This window comes from Fringilla coelebs, assembly GCF_963513975.1.
Source record: "Fringilla coelebs genome assembly, chromosome: 2".
Taxonomy (NCBI): Eukaryota; Metazoa; Chordata; class Aves; order Passeriformes; family Fringillidae; genus Fringilla; species Fringilla coelebs.
Window position 1 is genome coordinate 100,274,411 of NC_140029.1, and position 22,491 is coordinate 100,296,901.

Consider the following 22,491-nt stretch of genomic DNA (forward strand, 5'->3'; position numbering starts at 1 on the left):
ATTATGTATGAGCTTTTAATATATGTCAGGCCTGACACACCAACAGAGAGAAACATCAGGGTGCTTCCGTGCTAGGTGTCATGACAGGCACAGATCACCCCTCTCCAAACACAAATCACATTAAAAAAAATTACTTAGAGTGAATTTAATCCATAAACCATAGCATGAAACTCGTACCCAACACACAGCACAAAATATAATATGTAAAAGTAAGGGAATTACTATGCAGCTATAAAAATATAAAGGACATGTGGTTACAGCAAACAAGATAAACTGAGACTAAATCAGATTAAATGGTTCAAGTAAACTTGCCCTCTTTATTAGGAACTTTTCATTCTCTGAGCTTTTTGGCTATTTAAATTGTTTCTCTGATCGCATCAGGAAATGAGACAGTAGAGCCTTCTGCATATTGTAAGCATTACAATAACATACATATATTAGAAAAAAAACAAGTCTTTCTCTAACATACAGAGTTCTTCACTGCTCCCAACAGAGAGTAAGAGCCTTCCAAACAGTCCAAATATATATGAAATTATCTGGACTTAAGGACTAAGTGCTTTATAAATTAAAAACACATTCGTGACTGAAGTTTTTTGCTATTACTTAAACTGTCATGAATGGAAGAATGTTCTAACCCACACTTCAGCAACAAAACCAAAGTAAAACCCCAGTATCCTCCACCCCTCTAGAAGGCAACTTCAAACCTTGGTCTTTGTCATGTACCCATGAAATTGTCACCTGCAGTACATAAAAGGTTGTACAGACACTTGTGGTAAGCAAAGTTTCCATGTTTAATTGCTTACCTATAACAAGTAAAGCAATGAAAAATGGTAATTTAAATCTCATGAAGCAGTGCTACATTTGCAGATGAAATTAGAAGCAACTGAAAACTTGAAAAAGGGAAGCTTTTGCTTTTTATCCTCCCTTCTCATCAACAATTCAACTAACATTTTTACTAAATTTCTAGCAGGAAGAAATCAGCTTAAGAATATACACATGAGAAACAAGACACAAAATATTACAGTACAACACTAATATATATAAAATGGAGTTTACTTACTTTATAAATAAATTACTTTGAAATCTTCTAATAAAAACAATAAAAATAGTTTCTTTCACTGGAACTTGAGGGCTGGATTTTGAATGAAGAAATTAAAAAATAAAAAATATCTAATGAAAGATTAATAATCAAGATTATCTGTACAAGAATGAAAATATAAAAAATAATACAATGTCTTCCTTTCAAAGGAAGAAAATGCAGGGAAAGGGAAGACAGGGCTTTGAAAACCTTGTAAATTAATTTTTTATGTGTTGAGGAAGATACTGAACAGTTGCTGAGAAATTCCTTTCCAGTTCTGTTTCACATTAAGTAACTTCAAAAATAACCAACGCCTTAACCTAAGTCCCTATTAAAATCCATTCAGAAGTTTAAAGAAACTGATTTAAAAATATTTTATTGCTTCAGTGTTTGCATATCCCATACATACACAACTGGTAATATAATGAGATAGATGGTAACAAGATGAGAAGAGAAATGAAAAACTGTTCATAGATCACCTGAATGACATCCTAAAAGCACAGTGTCCCAAACATGGGTAAATCCTCAGATTCTTCATTTCTCTTCCCTATTTCAGAGCCCAAAAAATAAAACCTTGACCCTCATTCCAAGCCAACTGGCAATTTCCCTGAAGTTCATTACCGATATGTTAGTTCATCTGTTGTTAAAAAATTAATCTAATTAATCTAAAGGATCAGGTTCTACAGAAGGCAATTAGACAGCTTTTCTAATAGCAGTTCTGTTCTTTTTCACTCAACTGTCAAAGCACTCAAAAGAATATTTTCTTCTCTCTCTGTGCTTGGTAGCTAACAGTGATATAAAGCTGCTGTTGAGGAGCAGTAGCAAGCACTACAACACCCAGAGAAGATACATGCAGCCACAACATTTTCACACACAATATGGCTTTATGAGTTAAACCTAATGGTCAGTCCACAAATTCAGTAGTTTCCTTCAAAGAAGTCTGAAGTCCTATTTCCATGAGCAATATTAGGATAGAGTTGTTATTCAGGATGAAAGCCTTTACCGATTATAAAAATCACAACTGGAAAAGATGAAGGTTCATTTTTCATTGTGGTAGTTTACTTTCCCAGACCTGAATTGGTGTGGCCTCTTTTTGGCAGAGGATAAATTGCCATTACCATATTAAAGTGAGCAATAGTTACCTAACACTGTGTGATGCTGTGTGAGGCATTTGTCAGTAGGAACCAGCAAATTGGACCTCTTAACTGCTGAGTTGAAAAGCTAAGAATAGGTGCGATTTCAGTGTATACAATTCCTCTAGACATGTTTAAACATTTTTAAATTGTAAAGTTTATAGATGGATAGTACTGATGCCTTTTACATGCTAAAATCTTCTATATTTCTTTTTAAACCACTTCTCAGTTGCCCTTTAAAATGAACACAATGAGAAACACTGTTGCTGTAGCTGGCAGCATTGGCTCTCTTAGGGCTCCAGCAATAAGAGCACAAACTTCCTTAGGAGAGCAGCAAACCTAACAAAGAGTGACATTTTTTTTAACATAAAGACATTTTGATAATTTCACTCTGTGCAACCAGCCAATTTGCCTTATTAATCTCCTCAGTTTGCTTACAAAGACTCAACTCGGTTTTGACACAAGCCAGTGAAGACTGCCTTGTGCCTGAGCAGGACCAAAGATAAAACAGCATGGAACACTTCTCTGCTGTTTAGTTTGGGAGTTGACTTCATCACAAACTGTTTTCAAAGTGCTTCTAGTTAAAACTGTAGACAGGCTCAATCAAGTAAGCAGCAGTAAATGCCAGGCCAGGAGGCAGAAAGCCACCAGCTGTCAGCCCAGCAAACCTGGGTCTGTGCCAAGCAGATATATGAAGGCAACCCTGGGCACGCTCAGCTGTTGGGTGCAGGGTGTCCCACCTTTTATACTGGCAGCAGGAAGGCTCATGAAGAAATGACAGAACCACCAGACCCTGAAGAGGAGTCATTGTGGGGCCTTGACCACCACTGCCAAAGCACACCAGGGGCCCCCGGGTGACTTGGCTCCCCGTCCAGATTCAGGGTATGAAGGACGCACCAGAGGCCCGCCCACCTCCGCAGGACCATAAGGGAACGGCTGTAGCTGGCAGGCAATGGAAACACTTTCATTGGCAAATGAAACACTTTCACTGGTAAATGAAACACTTTCACTGGCAAATGCTTTAAGCTTCAAGTAGGCAAGCCTGCAACTTGACCTTGCAGAAACTGCCTGAGACAGTGTTTTCGCTGAGGTCATAAAACACACATATCCTCACTAATGGTAAATCAAGGAGTAGACAGTGTATCAAAGCTCAAAAAAAATCAGTAGTACAAGAAACCAAACCAAAATACTGGCTATTTGCACTACTTAGCAGCCGTCCATAAACAACAAAGGTACCTAACTAGGGTGCTCGACTAAATTTCAGAAATTCTTCATTACTTAATTCTACAGATATTGTGATTGTGCTTCTTTATTGGTGACTTTGGTACACTCCCTTCACGTTTCTAATTAGGACTTTGAAACAAGACACTGTGTTTCTCTGACACACAGCTGGAGGAGACATCCCTTAAGCTCTGGAATGCTGAGAGAAAGACCATTCCCAAAATCCTTCCCAGGTTTCACACACTGTTCTGAGCAACAAGACTCTGGCAACAGAATCAGTGTCACACGGATTAAATTAGGCATACAGTGCAGATAATTAGTAAAGCTAATAACCCAAATAGTCTCTTATTGAATCCTGCCAATTTAATTTAAGGTGCTCTCTAATAATCTCAGGTATGAATGATAAGCTTGAAGGAATCAACCTTGTAGGAAGATATGGCCTGAAGAGTCAACTCCTCTTTACCACCCTTTCACAGCTACCCAGACTTTAAGGCCACTCTACTTATCCTGCATGCAAGTACAGTACCCAGAGTGCCTCCATATCATCCAGCCTCATCCCACAGCTCAAAAGACCAGCTGTACTTGGGCTACAGCAAAAGGCGACATAGGGATACACCCATTTGTGCTAAGTTTGCAGAGGGCACACATAAGATAAAAATGCATCTATTTGATTCTTAACAATTATTTCATTAGGGTGCAGGTTATGCGGCAAGTAATGAGCCACAGACATCTCCCAAGCATCCACAAAGTGCACAGCAATTCCTGAGAACATTTTCCTCATGACAGAATCAAGCTGAAAGGAGTACCAGTCACTGTTGAAGAGGCTCACTTCCGGCCCAAGCTCCTGAACGTTGGCGGTTCTGATGACGATTGAAGTCTTGGGGCTGCGGTCCAGCAGCTGGAGCACGGCCCTGCGGATGTTCCTGAGGCGGCGGATGTACACTTCCACGGGGAAGGTGCTGAAGTGGGACCAGATGGTGATGGCTATGACGGTGTTCCTGCCGCCCACGATGCTGTTGAGCTCGTTGGCGATGTAGCGCAGCTCGCTGCTGAACACCGTGGAGAAGCGGATGGGCGGCCCGTGGCAGCGGAACTTCAGCAGGATGTTGTGCTTCAGGTCCACCGACATGAAAGGGCCCACGTTCTTCGGGCTGCCCAGGTTAAACTCCACCAGATCTGAAAGGCCAGGAGCAAGCGTCAGCGAAAGGCAGAGCAAGAACTTCAAGCTGTCAACAAGATGCTTGGCCCTGCGGTCCAAGCAGGAGTAGATAAAGAAATCTGAACATATTTCAAAGAACTCTAAAACTAAACAGAAGGTGAGCATCATTTTTCAGAGTGGACTTTATGGGTGTTGAAATCTGCAGGACAGCACATTTGGGTTTCATGAGGCTGTCAATGCCTTTTCCAAGTTTCCCAAACTATTTCCTTCTCTCTTGTAAAAAATAAATTTTTCAAATAGTCATTGTCACTCTCTGAACCCAGGGCTCACCCTTCTAGTAATTTTAGGACTCCATTAAATTTAAAGATTACTTCAAGCTGTAGGAATTAAGGCAGCTCAAACACTGTATTCCAACACAAGTGAAGTGATTCAGGGGAAAGGGATGAGGGAGGCAGGAATATTTAATTGTCTACTGAAATTCTTCTACTTAAGTAACTTGAATAATGAAAAGGGCACCAAAACCTATAAATGGAGGTAATGGAGGTAATTTGCTACTTCATTTCAAAATCTCTCCTGTGACAGGGATGCTGCAAGGCCTTACAGAGGCAACCCAAGTGATTTCCTGCCATGCCTCCCAGGGGGGCCCGCCTTAACTCACAACCACAGCAACAGTCCTGTGACAAGGACAACTTTGAAGATACCTGGTGACCCCATTTACAAGGCCTATATGTTTTCAGTGCCTGCTCAAATATTTGACTGTCTGCCAGGGCTTCTGATGAGGTTTTACCTTTCTTCTTCCTTTGTTTTGTCACTGCCACTCAGTAAAACCAGCTCTGTGTCTGATATGTGAAAAATAAGGCTTTTTAAGGGTCCTTAAGGACAAAACTAAATAACAAAAAATTACCTGGAACAAATGCTGTCAAATATTCAAACCACTGCCTTATTGTAGAGTCTCCAAACAAGTGGATTACTTTTCCTTGTAAGCACTCAGTTATATCATCTGATTTGTTAAAATTATGGATCCAATGTGTTCTGGACCTCCACTGGTCTTCATAATAATAACCAGAAGGGGAAGATGTGGGATCTTCAGCTCTACCCATACTGCTTGAATCTGGAAGAGAAAAATCCTTTGAAATTTACACGCAACCAAAGCAGCCTCCATAATCTTCACCGACATGTAGTCAACGACTGCTGACAAGAGCTGGCTGGCCGATTATAGTTCAGCGTGGTTTAAATTAAACGGTCTCTCTGCCGCCTTTCCCGGTGCGCTAGAAGCGCTCAGCGGCGGGCGTTGGCCCGGCAGAAGGAGCGGAGGCAGGCCGGCCCCCGGAGCGCCTTCCCCGTCCCGCGGCCGAGCCCAGCGCGGGGCCGCCCTGCCGCGGCGCGCTGCTGCCCTCCAGCGGCCGGCCTGCGCACTGCAGCGCTGCTCGGCGGGGACAGCCTGGCAACGCCAGGAGAAACATCCGACACACCCCAAACAAACCCACCAGAACCCCCAAAGAGACCGAAACAAACCCCCAAAAACTACTCCTACGGAATAACGCATACCTCGGCACTCTAGAAGAGCTAAGTCTGAACCATAAGGTCTCGAAAGGCAGAAAATGCCAGAACTGAAGCTATGACCAAAAATGGTGTATGTGCCATTTGAATATGATAATTATCCATGGATTTCTTACTTTCTCTCTGCCATCTACTCCCCTCTCCATTTACTACCTGGGACAGGCAGCTCCCTGAGGGGCAACTACACATCAGGGAAGCTCTGCTCCATAGGGATGCCCTTTTAACTTGCAGAAGTCGAGCAATACCTTGCAAGCAAAAGTATCAGGATTACAGGAGATTACAGGAAGAGAAACTGCAATCTCATGGTTATATCAGCCAAATATTGCCATATTTCTCTTTAACCAGGGTGGTATTGGTACATCAAAGTTCTGTAAGGCTGTTTCAGGTTCCTCCTTTGCCATTTGTGTATTCAAACACCTCAGCTGAACAAGCATGGAGATCTTCTCTGGCACTAACAGCAGCTGCATGGAGCAGACACTTCCAGCTGTTTAAACACTTCTACTCACCTTGGTGGGGGGACTACTAAGAACAGTCCATGCCCTGTCATAACTTACAGCTCTTTGATAAAGCACACCTTGCCGTGGCCAAAATCATGCCAGGGACTGTTTGAATGATGTCAAAGTACAGGCACTGGAATTCCAGGGCCCAAAAGTATCCTCTGATAGGTGTTTCATTATAACACAGAGCCAACCATTACCATCTTTCCTAATAAGCATTTTTAATTGCTCTTTTTCTATTCAATATCCTCTGCATGTTGTATTAGTGGATGTTAACCTCTTTAGACCTCACAGGGACACTAAAAAAAGCAAACAACTATACAATTACACTTGTATAACACAAATAATATAATCACAATTACCACAGAACAAAGCCATCAGAAAATTCTATCTCTGGATGATTCTTTAAATCTGACAGCAGGAACAAGGAAGGAAAAAAAAGCTAATAATGTGTACTCATCTAATATTGATTTACAGGAGAAAGGAAAAAAACAAGCCTTCACATGGTCATGCATTTAAAGACTAATTCAGAATGTGAATTCACAACTTGAGTTTGTTTGATTCTAAGTTTTGATGCAAAAGGAAATCAATTTTTTACCTTTTAGATGGATACATATATATATATAAAAAACAGTGGTACTAGAGCAACTTTTTGGTGCCCCACAGTAAATTGGCCCTTATTTCGAGATTTTTTTATAAAAGAGAATAAAAGCTTCAATCTGAAGTTAAAAACCAAGGATAGAAATGAAAACTTGTACTTCAGAAAAAGAAAGGTTTTTAAAAACTTGATCTACATTTACCACCAGACAGAAAAACATGTACAAAAAGAACAGCAGAACAATGAGTTTGTGTGTATCACCAGTCCTAACCAATCCACACATTCACAAGCATTATACCAATGAGTTCAGTTGATTTATTCAAAGACTGCTGCACTTGGAAGGAATTTCCCTGAGGAAATGTGCTATGCCTATCAACCCTTTTTAACCCAGTATTAATTTGTCAGGACATTATAGACAGACTTTGATCATTCTTAGCTCCTGGAAGGAGGGCGACAATCAAATTTTGGATTTGCAGCAGTTTCTGTCAGGAAACATACAGGATAAAAAAAGCAACAGAAACACATCAGCTGAAGGATCTGGACAAAGAAAAGAGGTGGAGGGTAAAATGCTGCAAGCCTAGTAGCAGAACTGTATTGCTTTGGTGAACAGTAAAACTAAAAGCCAGAAATGCTGTAAGTTGCCTTCTGTTCAGACTTTATTGCTCAGGTCAGTAACTCTACCTAAAAAGTATCTTAAAACCTTATGAAAAAAAAAAAAAAGAGATGCTTTCATCTAAGAAATAATTCTCTGTGTATCACATTTTATGTAGACTTTTTAGAAGCATAAAAAACTTGCTTTTGCATATGAATGAGATAAAATCTCTGAGTTCATTTTACTACAGACTGTCTTTGTACTGTTCTTAGAAAGGGCACAGAACAATTAGGTTCTGGTCCAAAACTGTAGATTCTGACACCCTGTGGTAACACAAATTATAGTAGTACTTAAATGCAAGTTATCCAAATCTGTTAGACAACATTCTTAACAAAGAAAGGAATTAAGAAACACCACACAGCTGTTTTCATTAGATTGAGAGTTGGGAAGCAGTTACTGTAAGACATTTTACACTGTGAGTAAATGCTAGGGGAAATAAAAGACATTTTTTGCAAGAGAACAAACTTCTCTCTTCTTTTGATTTCTTTTTTTGCTAATAATCCCATTTATATATGTAATTTCAGGAAAAAAATTTCACTATTCTGAACTTGTATTACGGCTAACAACGAAAACCCTTCATCATCTCAATAGAAATCTGAGAAATCTGATACTGATTTTTTTGCCATACTAAAAAAAACCCCCAAATTATTATTTGATGCCTGTTGTTCTTTTTATAAATTTAACTATGAATTACAAACAAGAATCATATGCAGTTCACCTTACCTGTAAATGCCTTGGGATTTACAATGACTGAATCAGGTCCACTGGAGAGTATTGGCCTTTTGATATTCACATCACTTGAACAAAAAATGAACACAGCAATATTTGTAAAAGTTACTGTGAAACTTGAAGGTAATATTAATCTCATTTTTTTTCTTACTCTACTTCAAATAAGCACACAGTGCTACAAATTTTTACTCTAAGTTTACTTCCTACAGCTGAATTCATTCCACATTTGAGGCCACCATTGCTATTCTCGATCCAAATTCAAAATTTCATGGCACTGACACAAATCTTGTGCAAGCTTGTACTGACACAAATCGCAATAAAGCAATCAAGCTGTCAGAGGTCTGCAGAAAGCTTTTGGGGATTTGCACCAAAGATGTTCCCAGCTTGCAGAATTTCTGGGAACAAACCATTGCAAGGGTACAGGGCCACAGCAGCAGCTCCCAGCTGACTAATACTAAGCTCTTGTTCTGTCTTTTGCTACTGTTTTGGTAAAAGAGAATCCTTGTCTATTTTTTTTCTCTCCATTTAAGAAATAAATTATTTGGAATTTCTTTAAGCCATTTTGGTCAAGGATCTCAGAGCTGAATGAAACAAAAACAAATAAACAATCAAAACTAAACCAAGATAAACACCTTTCCCATTCCCATATGGAAACATCACCAATAAATATAAGCTATATTTTACAGGCGGACGGGCAGAGACACAAAGTCAAAAGACCCACTTACAAACTTGATATGGAAGAGCCAAAAAAAAACCCCATTGATGCTTACTTTTTATTTCTGGTCTTGGCTATGAACATGCACACATACTTTCCTAAACTGCACTATTTATTTGGAGCTGCTACCCTAAAATCTTTCCCAATTTAGGCCTCAAGTGAACATGGTGCCAAAAGACTTCCCTACAACAGCTTTGTTGGAGAACAAGGCTTTAGCCTACAACTCTGACACTACACAGTAACTAACTTTATCTAACTTCAGCTGTGTAATTTCATACAGAAGCAGTTCTGTCACACATGCACAGGCAGAAAGAGATGGTTTGGGGTTTTTTTTAATGCTGAATGCAGAAATACAATATGACTGTGAAATTAATTTAGTCTGACACTTGAAATAACATGCACAGATCATTTCCATTTGCATGGGTATTGCTCAGCAATTTGTTCTACCAGGTGTTTTCTTTATGAAAATTGTTTATAAGATTTGCAAGTCATATTGAGCAACAAGGAATACATTTAAGACAATTTTTGATGAGGACAAAAACAATTGGTAATTTCTGTAAAAATGAGCCTAAAACCCAGATCCTTTTTGGGTAGTTTATATTTGGCCAAAAATACATCTCAAAGCATTGTTATTAATATTTCAAGTGCAGGTGTAGAAACAGAAAATAAGGACACAGTCCCCCAAACCATCACCAGATTTAGACAGCATGCTCTTGTGATATTCAGGAGGGTTGAATTCAAAGCACAGAAAGAGAACTACATGCCAAGTTTCTTGAAGACTGCTAAAATTCTTGCACAGCTGAATGGAGGGGAACAGACTATTCAACAACTAACACCAAACACCTGGTCCTGCAGATACCCTCCACCTCTAAGGCAACATAACATATTTAAGCAATAGGATTAAATATGTCTATTGACTTGACTGAATATATATAAATTCAACAACATACAAACCTTTGGAAAAAGAGGCTTTCCTCTTGTGTCAGAAGACCTTTCAGATATCCACCTTTGGCATGGTTGATTCGGCTGGCACAGGACAGTTTTCGAGGCTTGTAACAGAACCATGGCTCACCCGTGTAGAGATCTGTGAAGTTACAGACTGGGAGTCCTGCAGGCAAGCAAACGTTGCACTCTGTAGTCTCTGAATACCTGCCAGACTTGAACGAGCTTTTGAAATAGACCCTGTCCGGCCTTTCCTCTCGTAAACGCAGGAGGACTTGGATGGCTTCACTCGGATGGACAAGTGACACAGAAACTTTGACCTCTCCTGGCCAAAGCAAGGTGAAGAAGACTTTGTAAAGGCCATTATGGCAATCTACAATCCTTCCTGCTGCTCCAGCTTTCAGCCCAGGAGAGTGAATTCGTGCTTGTAAATAGTCTCCACCATACTGCTTGGGTTTTCCTTGGAAATCCTTCATACGAACGAGCACCTCTAGCTGATCACCCACCTTGAAGAGCCTGCTGGGCTTCACAATCACAAAGTCACTGTGTGTGGGATCAGTGCTCTGCGCAAAGGCGATTTTGCCATCAGGGGGCTTTGGCCACTCTATTGCAGCCAGCAACGATTCCTGCTCCGCTTGTTCCCGTTTGGACAAGGTCTGCTGCGTGTACCCGCAGTAAGGCTTCCTGGTGGTTTTGGTTGTCTGTGACAGAGAATGATGGACATTGTTTTCTGTTATCCAATTCGATCCTGAAACTGTGTCATCATCCAGGTGCTGGGGAGAAAAAGATTACCTGAAGCTGTGCTGTGAAATGAAACACTAGGAATAGTGGATGCTTTGTCAGGAAATGATCCCAAGAACTGGGCTTTGCTTTACAGAGCTTTCAAGCTGATCAAATGGAGCAACTTCACTAGAAGACCCAAATCTATTGCTTTGACCATGAGATTTCTAAGGAAACAGGTGGGCAACCTGTAGCTATCCTGCTTTGGCAAGCAAGCATTTAAAGAGCATACATCCAATGGATGGCAGTGTTTCAGCTACCAGTACACTCTCCAAATATCATCGTGAAAAAAATGACAAAAGGTGTCACAGACACATTTTATGAAAAATCATTTTGCTAGGATTTTTTCTCCTGAGAAGCTGAGAGGCCTCAGAAACTAATTGTAAACAATGATTATCTGCTGCTGTGGAATGCAACAGGTGCATCTGTGATTGGTCTCATCTGGTTGTTTCTAATTAATGGCCAATCACAGTCAGCTGGCTCAGACTCCCTGAGAGTCACGAGCTTTTCTTATTCATTCCTTTCTATTCCTTGCTAGCCTTCTGATGAAATCCTTTCTTCTATTCTTTTAATATCGTTTTAATAAATCATTTTCTTTTAATATAATATATATCATAAAATAATAAATCAGCCTTCTGAAACATGGAGTCAAGATTCTCATCTCTTCCCTCGTCCTGGGACCCCTGCAAACACCCCCACAAAAAGGTTGGATGATTAAATTATAACTCATGTTTCCTTTTCTTCTGCAGTAACATTTCAGTCTTGGGGCACCATGAATTCTAATAGCTGCCCCATGTAATGGAGGGAAATAGGTTTTCTTTGAGAAGTTACACTGCAGGTTAAGCTGATGCACTCCCTGCACATGCCTTCCAGAGGTTTGCTGCATGTGGCAGCTGCAGTCATTTATCTGGTCACACTCACATCTCTTTTTGGCTAATTATCTGAAATGCATGTTTCCCTGTAGTGTACACATTAAAAGAAATAAAAGAACAAAAGCCCAGATCCTCCTGGGACAATGAATTCATGAGCCAGTTGGCCAGTAAAATACTGCAGGACAAGCTAGGAATAAACAGACAAAAAAAATTCCTTGTTTATTTAGAAGATTTTAAAATCTATATACAGCTGCTTCTAGCACCAAACGAACAGCAAGCAAAACATCCCCTAATCACACAAAAGTTTAAAAATTAAAATACTTAAATACAAAACTAGACTTAGGAAGGGGGCTTCTGCTGCAATGTGATAAAACAGTATTTTTTGCAAAAATATCAGTGACCAAAACTGTATTTGCATGCAAATGACTGCAGATACCATCTTCTTTATGACATCACAGTTTTGCAGGTTTGCATTAGCAAAATTTAAAAACAGCACAGTCTAAAACTCCAAAGGTACCCATGAGATTTCTAATTAGCAAATTAAGAAAACCCTCTTCAAATACACACAAAATCAGCAGTTAATGAGCAATTAATTAACAGGTACATATAGTAGAACTTATCTATAGTTCTATTTCATAAAGTAGGAAAATTGTTTTTCAAGCAAAGATTAAAATTATACAGGGTACCATTCCCATAGCATCAGATGATATGCTTGTTTAGATTTGGAAGATTGCTAAAAAATCCAAACTGCATTATTTGAAATCTTTAAAAATACCATTGTACTTACTAATACCCCAGTGTTTTTCATTTACTTCCTCCTTAACTAACTACTCACTACTAACTACTTTTAAATGTCATGTACTAAAATCTCAACATTCATACTAAAGCTTTATTCATTGTTATAAACCTTTCTTATGCCATGGAAATATCAGCAGTGTCTTAAAATCATTTGACCTGCACCGAGATTAAACATACTTATTTAGAAGAAAGGTAAACCTAACTAGCAATAAAAACATACAGGCTTTTGAAGTCTATGACATAAATTGGTTTCGATCAGCTTCAGAGTAAGAGGATGAGCACATGACGATGTAGGATGGATACACAAAATCTTCTTTGTTCGATATCCAAGTTAACTATAAAACCTGAAACTGAATTGCTACACTGTAGCTCTAAAACATAAATTGACATATACCCATCTATACACCAGATGTTAACATCACAATAGAACCTTTTGCTTCTGTTTTATATTCCTATCCATGATTTAATAAATTTTCCCTGAAGGCCATAATTCATCATTATTTTTGTTTTCCATCATAGCGAGCCAAGCTGCAGCAAGCCAAGCTGCAGATGTATGCTGCACATTACTTTTATGAGTCCAGTAAATTTCAGCCAAAGCTGAGAGTGAATCTCAGGCACAGTTCTACTTTAAATCTTGCCTACATGCATTCTTGAATTAAGCCAAGTTTCTATTTTTAGATACCTTCACAACTTCTTCCCTTCACTTGCTCATGCATAAATATATATATGTATAACACAGAAAATACTGCAAGGAAATATTTTTAAAAGTTAGCTATATATTTTGGTGCATCCAATAAGCCAGCAACAATGTCTCAGCAAAAATATTTATGTATTTTCCTAAAGAGGAGTGGAAAGGGAGAATATGTGTTACAATTAATTGCTGTTTTCAGCGTAAGTTCCCAAGAGAAAGTTTCTGGTTTTCAGTTGGTTCTTCAGTGGTCGGTACTTCGGGTTGGTGGGCATGGGAAAAACAAATCCTTTCAAATTAAGAAGAGATAGTCATCTTAGACAGCTTAAAAACTGATGTATCCCTAATTGTAATCTTCTATAAATTTCCTCAGGGTTTTTAACCCAGTCTTTCTGTCAGAGATGTAGAGATGCCATTCCTGGCCTAGCTAGGCTTTCTGAAGTCTTTCCAGAGACATACCTATATCTTTCAATGGGAAAGGGTGCAGAGAACACCAAGCCAACAAACTCATTCAGAAAATAGAATATGGTTTGATGGCTCCAAATCAGTCCACCTACACAGATTTTTAGCAGAGCATAAGGCCAAAGCTCCTCCCTTGTATGCAGCTGAGAACAAGGACATGCACTGTCACTTCAACATCTCCAGGTTATGTCCCACTAAGCAGAATAGATCATACCACAAATATTTCCTCAGTCTATCTCAAAAGGGCCTGAGGGGGAAGCTCCATGAAGGTAAAAGCAGAGCTTCTTCAATATCCTGAAGGAACATTCTTTCTCCAGCATCCTTGTTCATCTTTACAGGCCTCTTTCAAGCCTAACCAGGACCCTGTATTGTTGCAGAATTATAAGCTTATGTGTGAAAATAAGCTAGACCATGTATGCTATTCACAGGAGAAAATATTGCACAGATTTTCTTTGCCAGTAAAGACAGAAAAAGCTTCAGAGTCAATTAATACACCAAAGATCCCTGACTGGAATATAAAAGCTTTCCAAACCATCTTCCTTTCTTAAGTGTTTCCCAGGCTCAGCTCCAAACAAGTACTTAAGTTTTCCTGCCCCTACGGATACACAAGGCCTGCTCTGAGGTAAATAATTAGCTGAGGTGTCCCCACTTCATTTCCTACTCCCTCTTGGCATTTCCAAGTCTCTCTGGCTCCTCTCTGTTGTCACACAGAGACTGTGAAGAATGGAGGGCTTTCTATTGTAGTTAGCTAAAGCAAGATTCCTTTATGAAAAGCAGAGAGAGAGGATTTCTCAAGAGCGCTCTTCCTTTATGACACAGATTCTTTTAGTGTTGATTACAGGCTTCATGTTGGATAACACCTGCTTTGCTTATTTCCATGTATACTCAATTCATGGCGTCATGTATTTTAAGTGCAATTCCCAAGGGGCGTTCGTTTGTTGGGTTTGAGAGGGGTTTTTTTGTGTGGGGGGAGTTTGTTTAGGTTTTTTTGCCTTTTGGGGTCTTTTTCTATCTTTCTTTTTTTTTTTAATATAATGCATTTTGAAGCTAACCAGAACCCAAATGTGACCACAAAGTAATTTAATGGCTATCTGCCAAGTAACGGCAGGATAGAACAGATTACATGTCAGTTAAGCACAAATAAATCCACTAGCAGTTCCTGCATTAGAGATGTCATAAAAAGGAAAAAAGGAAGATGTATTTTTATGAGAACTAATGGAGGTTTCAGCTCATCTCCTCAGCTTTTGGCATTCTCACCGCCAACTAAGCAAAAATTAGAAACAACATATAGATTTACCCAGGCAATAATGCTCTCAAAGGTATTCTAGATGGGTCACAGAGTACATGGGAAGATCTGCAACGAACACCTGTCCCCAGTTAAACACCACAGTGTAGGTGGCTGATGAAAACATTGAGTATTTCTATTGCTGCTGAAAAAGGGGAACTCCACCTCAAAGCCCAGTATCTTCCACCAGCTGTTAACTCCTGCCTTGGCCTCAACAGCTGCTGCAAACCTGTGTAAGTCACTGTCACTAGAGCAGGAAACAACAGGAGATTCCCAGGCAACAGGCACGCTGGGGAAATAGAAGTTCCAGAAGACAGCATCTGAATCTGAACAAATACCAAATCCTGAAAGGTCAGTTATCTTATATTCAGTAATTTTACACTCCAGGTACTTTATTTGTTGTCTATGACAGACATGAAATCATCTCTCTATCATTACCATCTCACAGCACTGAGGGGCTGCTAAACTGCTCTAGGTGTCAAAGCCAGTCCATCACCTGGCAGTCAAATGTTCCAGAAATAATTGGAATGAGATAAAGTTATCTTTTGTAGGCACCTGCAGTTTAGCAGCAAGAATTTAAAACTTTGTTACACAGTTCTTTTGCTCAGTTTCAGCTATCTGATTTCCTACTCTGTCACGGCAAGAAACTTCCCTTCTCCCCATAGACTCTCTCTTCTAGGTGCTTTTCAATAAAATAGCACTCACAACCAATCCCAAGGTGGTTCTGTCACCCTAAAGGCCACTGGTACAAATGCACAAACCCTCCTGCATCCTGAGAGCATGATGTTTGGACAAAATCCCGATGCTTCACAAAAAATTACTGCACATTTTATCTGTCTGGCTATATTCACAGAAAAAAGTCTAATAAAATAAAAACCCATTTCTTCTGGTACTATATGATCAACTATGTGGCCTCAAGGGAAGAGTTATTCCATAGTAAAAATCAAAGTAAATAATAAGCTGGCTACCAAACTTTTTGTGGATAGCTTGTTGGGTTTTTTAAACACAAAAATAAGAGAAGTAAAATTCTGACATGGGTATGACTACTGGGAGGGTGTCATTAGTAGTTTAAGAAATTAAGAGAAAACATTCCAACATGAAAAGGTATTAAATCCTAAAGCAAAACAGAAGGGAGACTAGCTAACAATTGCCTTAGATCTTGAGCTTTAGCCAGCTAGGTTGGATGATTTAGGGCTGAGAAGTATGTCTGATGCACTTACAAACACATTCTCAACAGTAACCAAATCTCCTTCCAGAGCCTGAACAGATTTGGTTACAGATATTCTGTGAAAGTGTTGTAAGATATTTTTTTGGCTTTGATCTCTGACTGAAAAGAATCAGCATAAATGTCTATATTAGACTGCTTGGAAAACTGAGCCAAGACAAATACAGGAGCAGGTCCATTCAGAAAAGTCATGACAACAAAAGGGGTTAGAGTTGCATGTTGTAAAGATTTATCAGGAACACAATACTTAACTGAGGTTAGGATAGCAAAGGGCAACAAAGCCACAAAGAAACTTATCATGGACAATGGCCAGAAAAAGCACAGAGTGAACACTCAACCTGCATTTTCCATTTCACTCTCAAAGCACTGCCAGAGCACTTTTCTCTAAGAAATGTAATTTTAAAATGGAAAGAAAACAGTTTAAGATTCTAAATATCAACACTCTTCAGGCAACATCCGAGGTCAAAACCCAAAACAAAATGAAACCACAGAAAGCTACCTCCTAAAAACAAAATGGATCATGCTAACTTGAACCAAAAGTCCATCAAACACAATATTTTGATCGTCAGTAGATTCCAACAGCAGGTATATGGCAAGAGAAAACAGACCAAACATGCTGTCCCATTTCCTCCTGTAGAGTTAACACACTTTTTAGCCCTTAATGGTTTAGACTTCTTAAACACTAGGGTAAACATCTTAAGATCTAGTATCCCCAAAGGACTTTTCTTCTGTGCATTCATCCAGATTTTTTGAATATATGCATTTAGTAACTACAAAGACTTACTGCAAAGGCTTCTGCAGCTTTGCTGCAATCCATAAAAAATATACCTGCTTCCTTTAAAATCAGCCTCTGCAGTTTTATTTAATGTGTCCACTAGTACTGGAATATGTAACACTCATTCTTCAGTTATTGATCCTGAATCACTTGATCACTTGTGGTTTTAGACTTCCCAAGCATCTTCCTTACCCTTATGTGATCCTCTTCCAATTCAATTGTATTTTGTGTGGGGTGAGGGGGCTTTACAGCCCCTCTTTTGGATCATTTCATTTGGGCATCACTAGCCAGGAGGAAGGAAGATTCTGCACACAGCATATACCCAACTTAAAAGCATACAACACTTACTGACTGGCTGGCATGCACGAAGGACAGCTATAATTAACAAGGTGTTAGGCTAAGCATTACAATGCTCATCCACCAAATGCAGCACTGGAATGCCTGGCCAGGCAGGCAGCCAGTGGGCAGGGTCAGCCTCCAGGGCTCCTGCAGACAGATCCTCATCCTCCTTGACTTTAATCTGGGGTTACTGACTAAGCAGTTTGAAAGTACCTCTGCACTGAAGTGAGAAGTAAAATGAAGAAATATGCAAGGGAAAAAGGGAAAGGTAAATAAAGATAATAAAGATTGCATCAGACAGGCCGGAGATGAACAAGCTAGCAACAGATCTGCAGAAAAAGACCTAGAGATTCCAGGAGACAGCAAACTCACCATGTGTTAGCAGCACAGCATTGTGGCAAAGAATTAACAAGATCCTAACCAGATGATTAAGCAAAGTTAGAGTTCTCCTCAACTTGACCACGGTGGGTCACACCTAGAACACTGTGTCTGGTTTTTGGACAACCCATGCCAGAGTAAGCTGGCAAGACTAGCTAGGAACCCTTGAGATGCTTAGGGAACTGGAATGACACTAAGGGAACTAAAGCATCTTTTTTTAATCCTAGAGAAGACCAAAAGGGAACCTAACTGCAGTCTTTCACTAACCACAGGGGAGTCACAGAGGAACTGGAGTTAAAGTACACTCTAACAGGATAAAAGGCAACTACCTGTTGCACATAAGGCAAACATTCTTCCCTCTAAGAGGGATGCAGCATTGCAACAGGCTGCCTAGGTAGGTTGTGAAATATGAGTGTCCTTGAATACAGTCAAAAGTCAAAATACTCTGTTGCAATCCAAGCTAACTCTGATGCCAGCCTTTTTAGGAGGGTGTTGGTTTAAATACCTCCAGACATGCCTTCAACTATCAATTTTCTGTGATTCCAATTTATAGCTAAATGCTTCAGTCAGACAATTCTAACCTCACACTCAAAAGCCAACAATGTTGCTCAAGTCATCTTGGAGAAGAAACAGGCTCCACTTACCTCTAACTGAAAAAAGTTATGGACCAGCACCACAACAGCCAGCACTGCCATGAGCAGGCAGAAGAGCTGCAGTCTGAACGAGTCACGCCACATGGTCCATCCGTGCCTTTCCCTCCCATGTTACACATTGCCATGGCTTCCATTCGGCACAAACAGGAATGTCATGTCGTCTCAGCGGGGCACGAGAGAATTCAGCTGGCTTCCACTTCATTCCTGCAAGTGCATTTGCAAAATCTCTACTAAGTCTCAGAATGTTACTAGAACTAAAGTCAAGTTTTGCACTGAAAGCTTACAAATGGTGGGGCAATAACTAGTACAATAGAACAGTCAACACAGATTATTTTCGTGGAACTAATCTGAACAGCACTATCTATCATGTTACATAATTCTCTTGGATCTGCCAAAGCAAACCCTTATCATAAAGCTGGTCTCACCTGTAGGGGATACCAAAAAAAAAGGCAAAAGAAGAGTGCAAGATTTTATTCTGGCAATCAAAAAGACCAAAACAAATAACCACCACCCTATTTATCTGTTAGGCCACACCACCACTGTCCTGACTGAAACAGAAATTCACGGGTTTGGACATCTCCCATTAACTTTTATAGCAGAAACTTGTGGGTTTAGACATCTCTCATTTACCTGTTTACACATTCCATTAAGTTGTTATTAAACACTGATGTCTAAAACAGATTTGGATAAGCAAGATAAAACTTACTTCCTCCAGTTTTCTGCTTGGGAAGAGTGGGAAAATAAATCAACTGTAGCATTAAAGAGGAGATACCCAAGAGAGTTGAAAGCACTAAAATTTAACTTTATGCACCATCTATAACATTACATTACATCTTCCCTGTTCTGCTTTTTTATCATTCCTTTTATCTCAGGTACTCAGCAGCTCTAAAAAATAAAAAAATAAACTTCTGGAAAGAATACAATGCGCTGGGATTTGGTGTTTCTGGTTCTTTAAATCTAATAATAGTAAAACTTCATAAACTTTAACTTTCATACAATATCACTCCTTTAAGGTTGCTTGATGACTGATCTGCTATAAAATCAGAGACTTTACAGCCACTAATAAAGTTCTCAGCGCTTGCTCAGAATGACTCTTAAGCCTTCCATTTTTTCTGAGAAGGACAATTTTGATGCAGTCTTTTTGCAAACAAAAAGGGTACTGTTCTTGCAGAAGCTCTAAACTTGGAAATAGAAAACAGATGGCAAGGAGAGGCACTCAAAAGACACCCATCTCTCCAAACCCAACATCCTCATAGCAGCATTACTCATACAACCATGCACCAAGTGCAACAACATAATCAAATGATTACATAAACTTTGTATAACTTTCTATAAATAGTATAACTGAGAATTTGTACAATTAAGATAACATAACACATAGTACCTATAGTTTTAAGACTATATGAAAAATTATGTGCAAATTTAAACAAAAACAATGATACATCAAATATCAAGATTAAAAAATTATTTATCAAATTAATACAGGCTAAAAAACTGAAATACATTACTGGTATAACCAGGACAGCCTCAAAATAGACCACACATCAAATTGCTTTACAAGGATTATAGGGATTATAACTTCAAATGCTTTGCTGAGAATTACAGAGATTGTATTTCTGACCAATGAACTAGCATTGAAAGAGCAAGACATCCATTAAAGTGAAAGGATCAAAATGCCACAAAATTGCAGCTTTGTTGGAACAATTCTGCACTAATATGAAATTTGCATAAAACAGCAGTGTGGGTCATAAATTGATACTAAATATACCTAGAGTACAGGAAAATACTAATTTAAGGACAAATATGTCCATTTGAGGAAGAAAAACAAATTCATTAGACAAAACCAGAATTTTCAATTCTGTTCCTGAGAATTCTCTCCACATCACTGAAAAGCACAAGACATTGAAAATGTAATGTTATTTCATATGCCTTTTTCAGATGTAATTTTAGATGCCTAAAAATACCACAAATGCTGTTCCATGTACTTTTTATTATTTTATTTATAGATGTCACATGCCCTAAAACATTAAAATGTACAGGTTTAGAGTTTTCTTTATGCTAAAGGCTTACTATACTGCCAGTTTCATCACAGTTGGCGAACAATTGATCCCATTCATTTTTTGTATAAGGGAAGACCATAAATACACCAAAAAGCCTTAGGACTTACCCTACTCCTGAAATGTTCTCTGAAGCCATCCACACAAAAGGCCAATAACCTAGGAAACAATGCATTAAAAAATAAATACATCTATAGAAACACACACAAATAATTCTTAATAAAACTTATACATTGGTGGTTTGCTTACAGTGGCACAAAATAAAATGGCAGTTACAACTTTCTACCTGTAAAATCACTTTAGTTTCTACAATTACCCAAGGATTTTGTTGAAGTATTTTATTCTTTTAAACTTCAATGCTGTGCACTTGAATTTTCTGCTATTTATTGCTAAGTATGACTTCTCTCAGCTTTGTTCCATGTTACCACAAGCCCCATTTTACCCAATGTTAAAAACAAAAACCGATTTGATGACATTTTTATGAATACGCCATTAAATTACGCCGCATGCTCCATTACAGGATTGTTGCTTTGGGTTTTTTTACAAGTTGTCAATTACTGTCAGCTCTCTATCCCCACAGCTCTCTAAGCCAGCGGCGTTACAAAGGCAGGTATGAGTGCAACCTCTCCAAATTCTGTCATGCAAATCCCCAAGGCGCAGAGGAGCCGCTACCTCTGGCGATGCCCAAACCATGTCACTGGGGCACAGGGGCTTGATCCTCGCGTGGCTGCCAGCACGGACAACCAGATTTGCTGCTGTTTTTCGCAGATTCCGCCCTGGTCCCCAGGGCGCGGGGAGCTGAGGGCCCCCAGCCCCTGACAGCCCCCGCGGGGCTCCCGGCCGCGGAGCACGGACCGGACACGCACCCCCGAGCCAGGGAAGGGGACGGCGAGCAGGAGGCACTGCTGCCGGCAGTGCGAGCAGCACAGCCCCGCTTTACTGCTTCAAAGGTACTTTTTAGGATGCCGCGGGATGGGCTCCCCCGGGGAGCGGCACAAGGCAGCCCCTGGACCGGCAGGAAGCGCCTTCAGCCGCCGCCTCACTGCGCCCCGAGCGGCGCGGCCCTGCGGGCGGGCGGACCCGGCCGCGGCCACGGGGGATCCGAGCAGGGCATCCGCCAACCCCGGGACCCCGCACCCGCCTCCCGCCCCGGGCCTCCCCCAGCGGCCCCGAGCCCGCCGCCCTCGGGCGCGCCGCCGGGCTTTCCTTCCCCCCGCTCCCCAGACGAGCCACGCCAGGCCGCGCCGCCCGCGCCCCCTCACCGCAGCCCCCGGCGCTCCCCCGGGCCAGGCGGCGGCCTCGCCCCCGGCCCGGAGGCGCTCGCTGTAAAAGCCCGGCTCCCGCCGCCCCTCCCTCCTGCCCGCCCTTCACACAGCGGCAGCGGCGGCCGCGCCTCCTCCCGCCCCGCCCCGATAGCGGATCTGGCCCCGCCGCAGCCGCCGCAGCCTCTGTGCCGGGAAGGGGCGATGGAAAGGGAAACAGACGCAAAACCCCATAAAAACAACGCCACCGTGCCTGTAATTTTTGAGCCACGGCAGGTGAAGCCTAAGAAAGCAGGATGTGGGGAGGGTGGCGCTGAGCCAAGCGCTACGGCCTGGGTGGCATCACCACGGTCCCCAGCCGCAGCCCCAGCCGAGGGAGAAAGCTCTGACAGGAACCAGCGCAGCTTAAACGCTACCGAGCCTGTAGGCGAACGGAGCAGGAAGCAGCAGAGGCGGCGTCTTGGACAGAGAGAAGGTTGTGAAAGGAGAGTCTGAACCCCGAGCAGCTGCAGGAGCTGAGCGGGGGATCCAGGCGCGGCCCAGCACAGCAGAACTGGGCAAACGCAGCTGCATTGAGGGCAGGACTTCAAGATGCTTGATGAGGACATGACACAGCCAGTGCTGAGCTTTGCA

General features: G+C 40.8%; 1 protein-coding gene across 1 annotated transcript; it reads right to left on the reverse strand.

Moving 5' to 3' along the window:
• Positions 1-220: 220 nt before the first annotated feature.
• On the reverse strand, positions 221-21,929 carry NXPE3 (neurexophilin and PC-esterase domain family member 3). The gene is made up of 7 exons (XM_084226993.1): positions 21,859-21,929; positions 20,707-20,755; positions 18,531-18,743; positions 10,297-11,057; positions 8,622-8,695; positions 5,496-5,702; positions 221-4,608 (listed from the first exon to the last, which is right to left on the reverse strand). The coding sequence occupies exons 3-7, from the start codon at positions 18,621-18,623 to the stop codon at positions 4,058-4,060; spliced, it is 1,686 nt and encodes a 561-aa protein (XP_084083119.1). The 5' UTR covers positions 18,624-18,743; positions 20,707-20,755; positions 21,859-21,929; the 3' UTR covers positions 221-4,057.
• Positions 21,930-22,491: the final 562 nt, after the last annotated feature.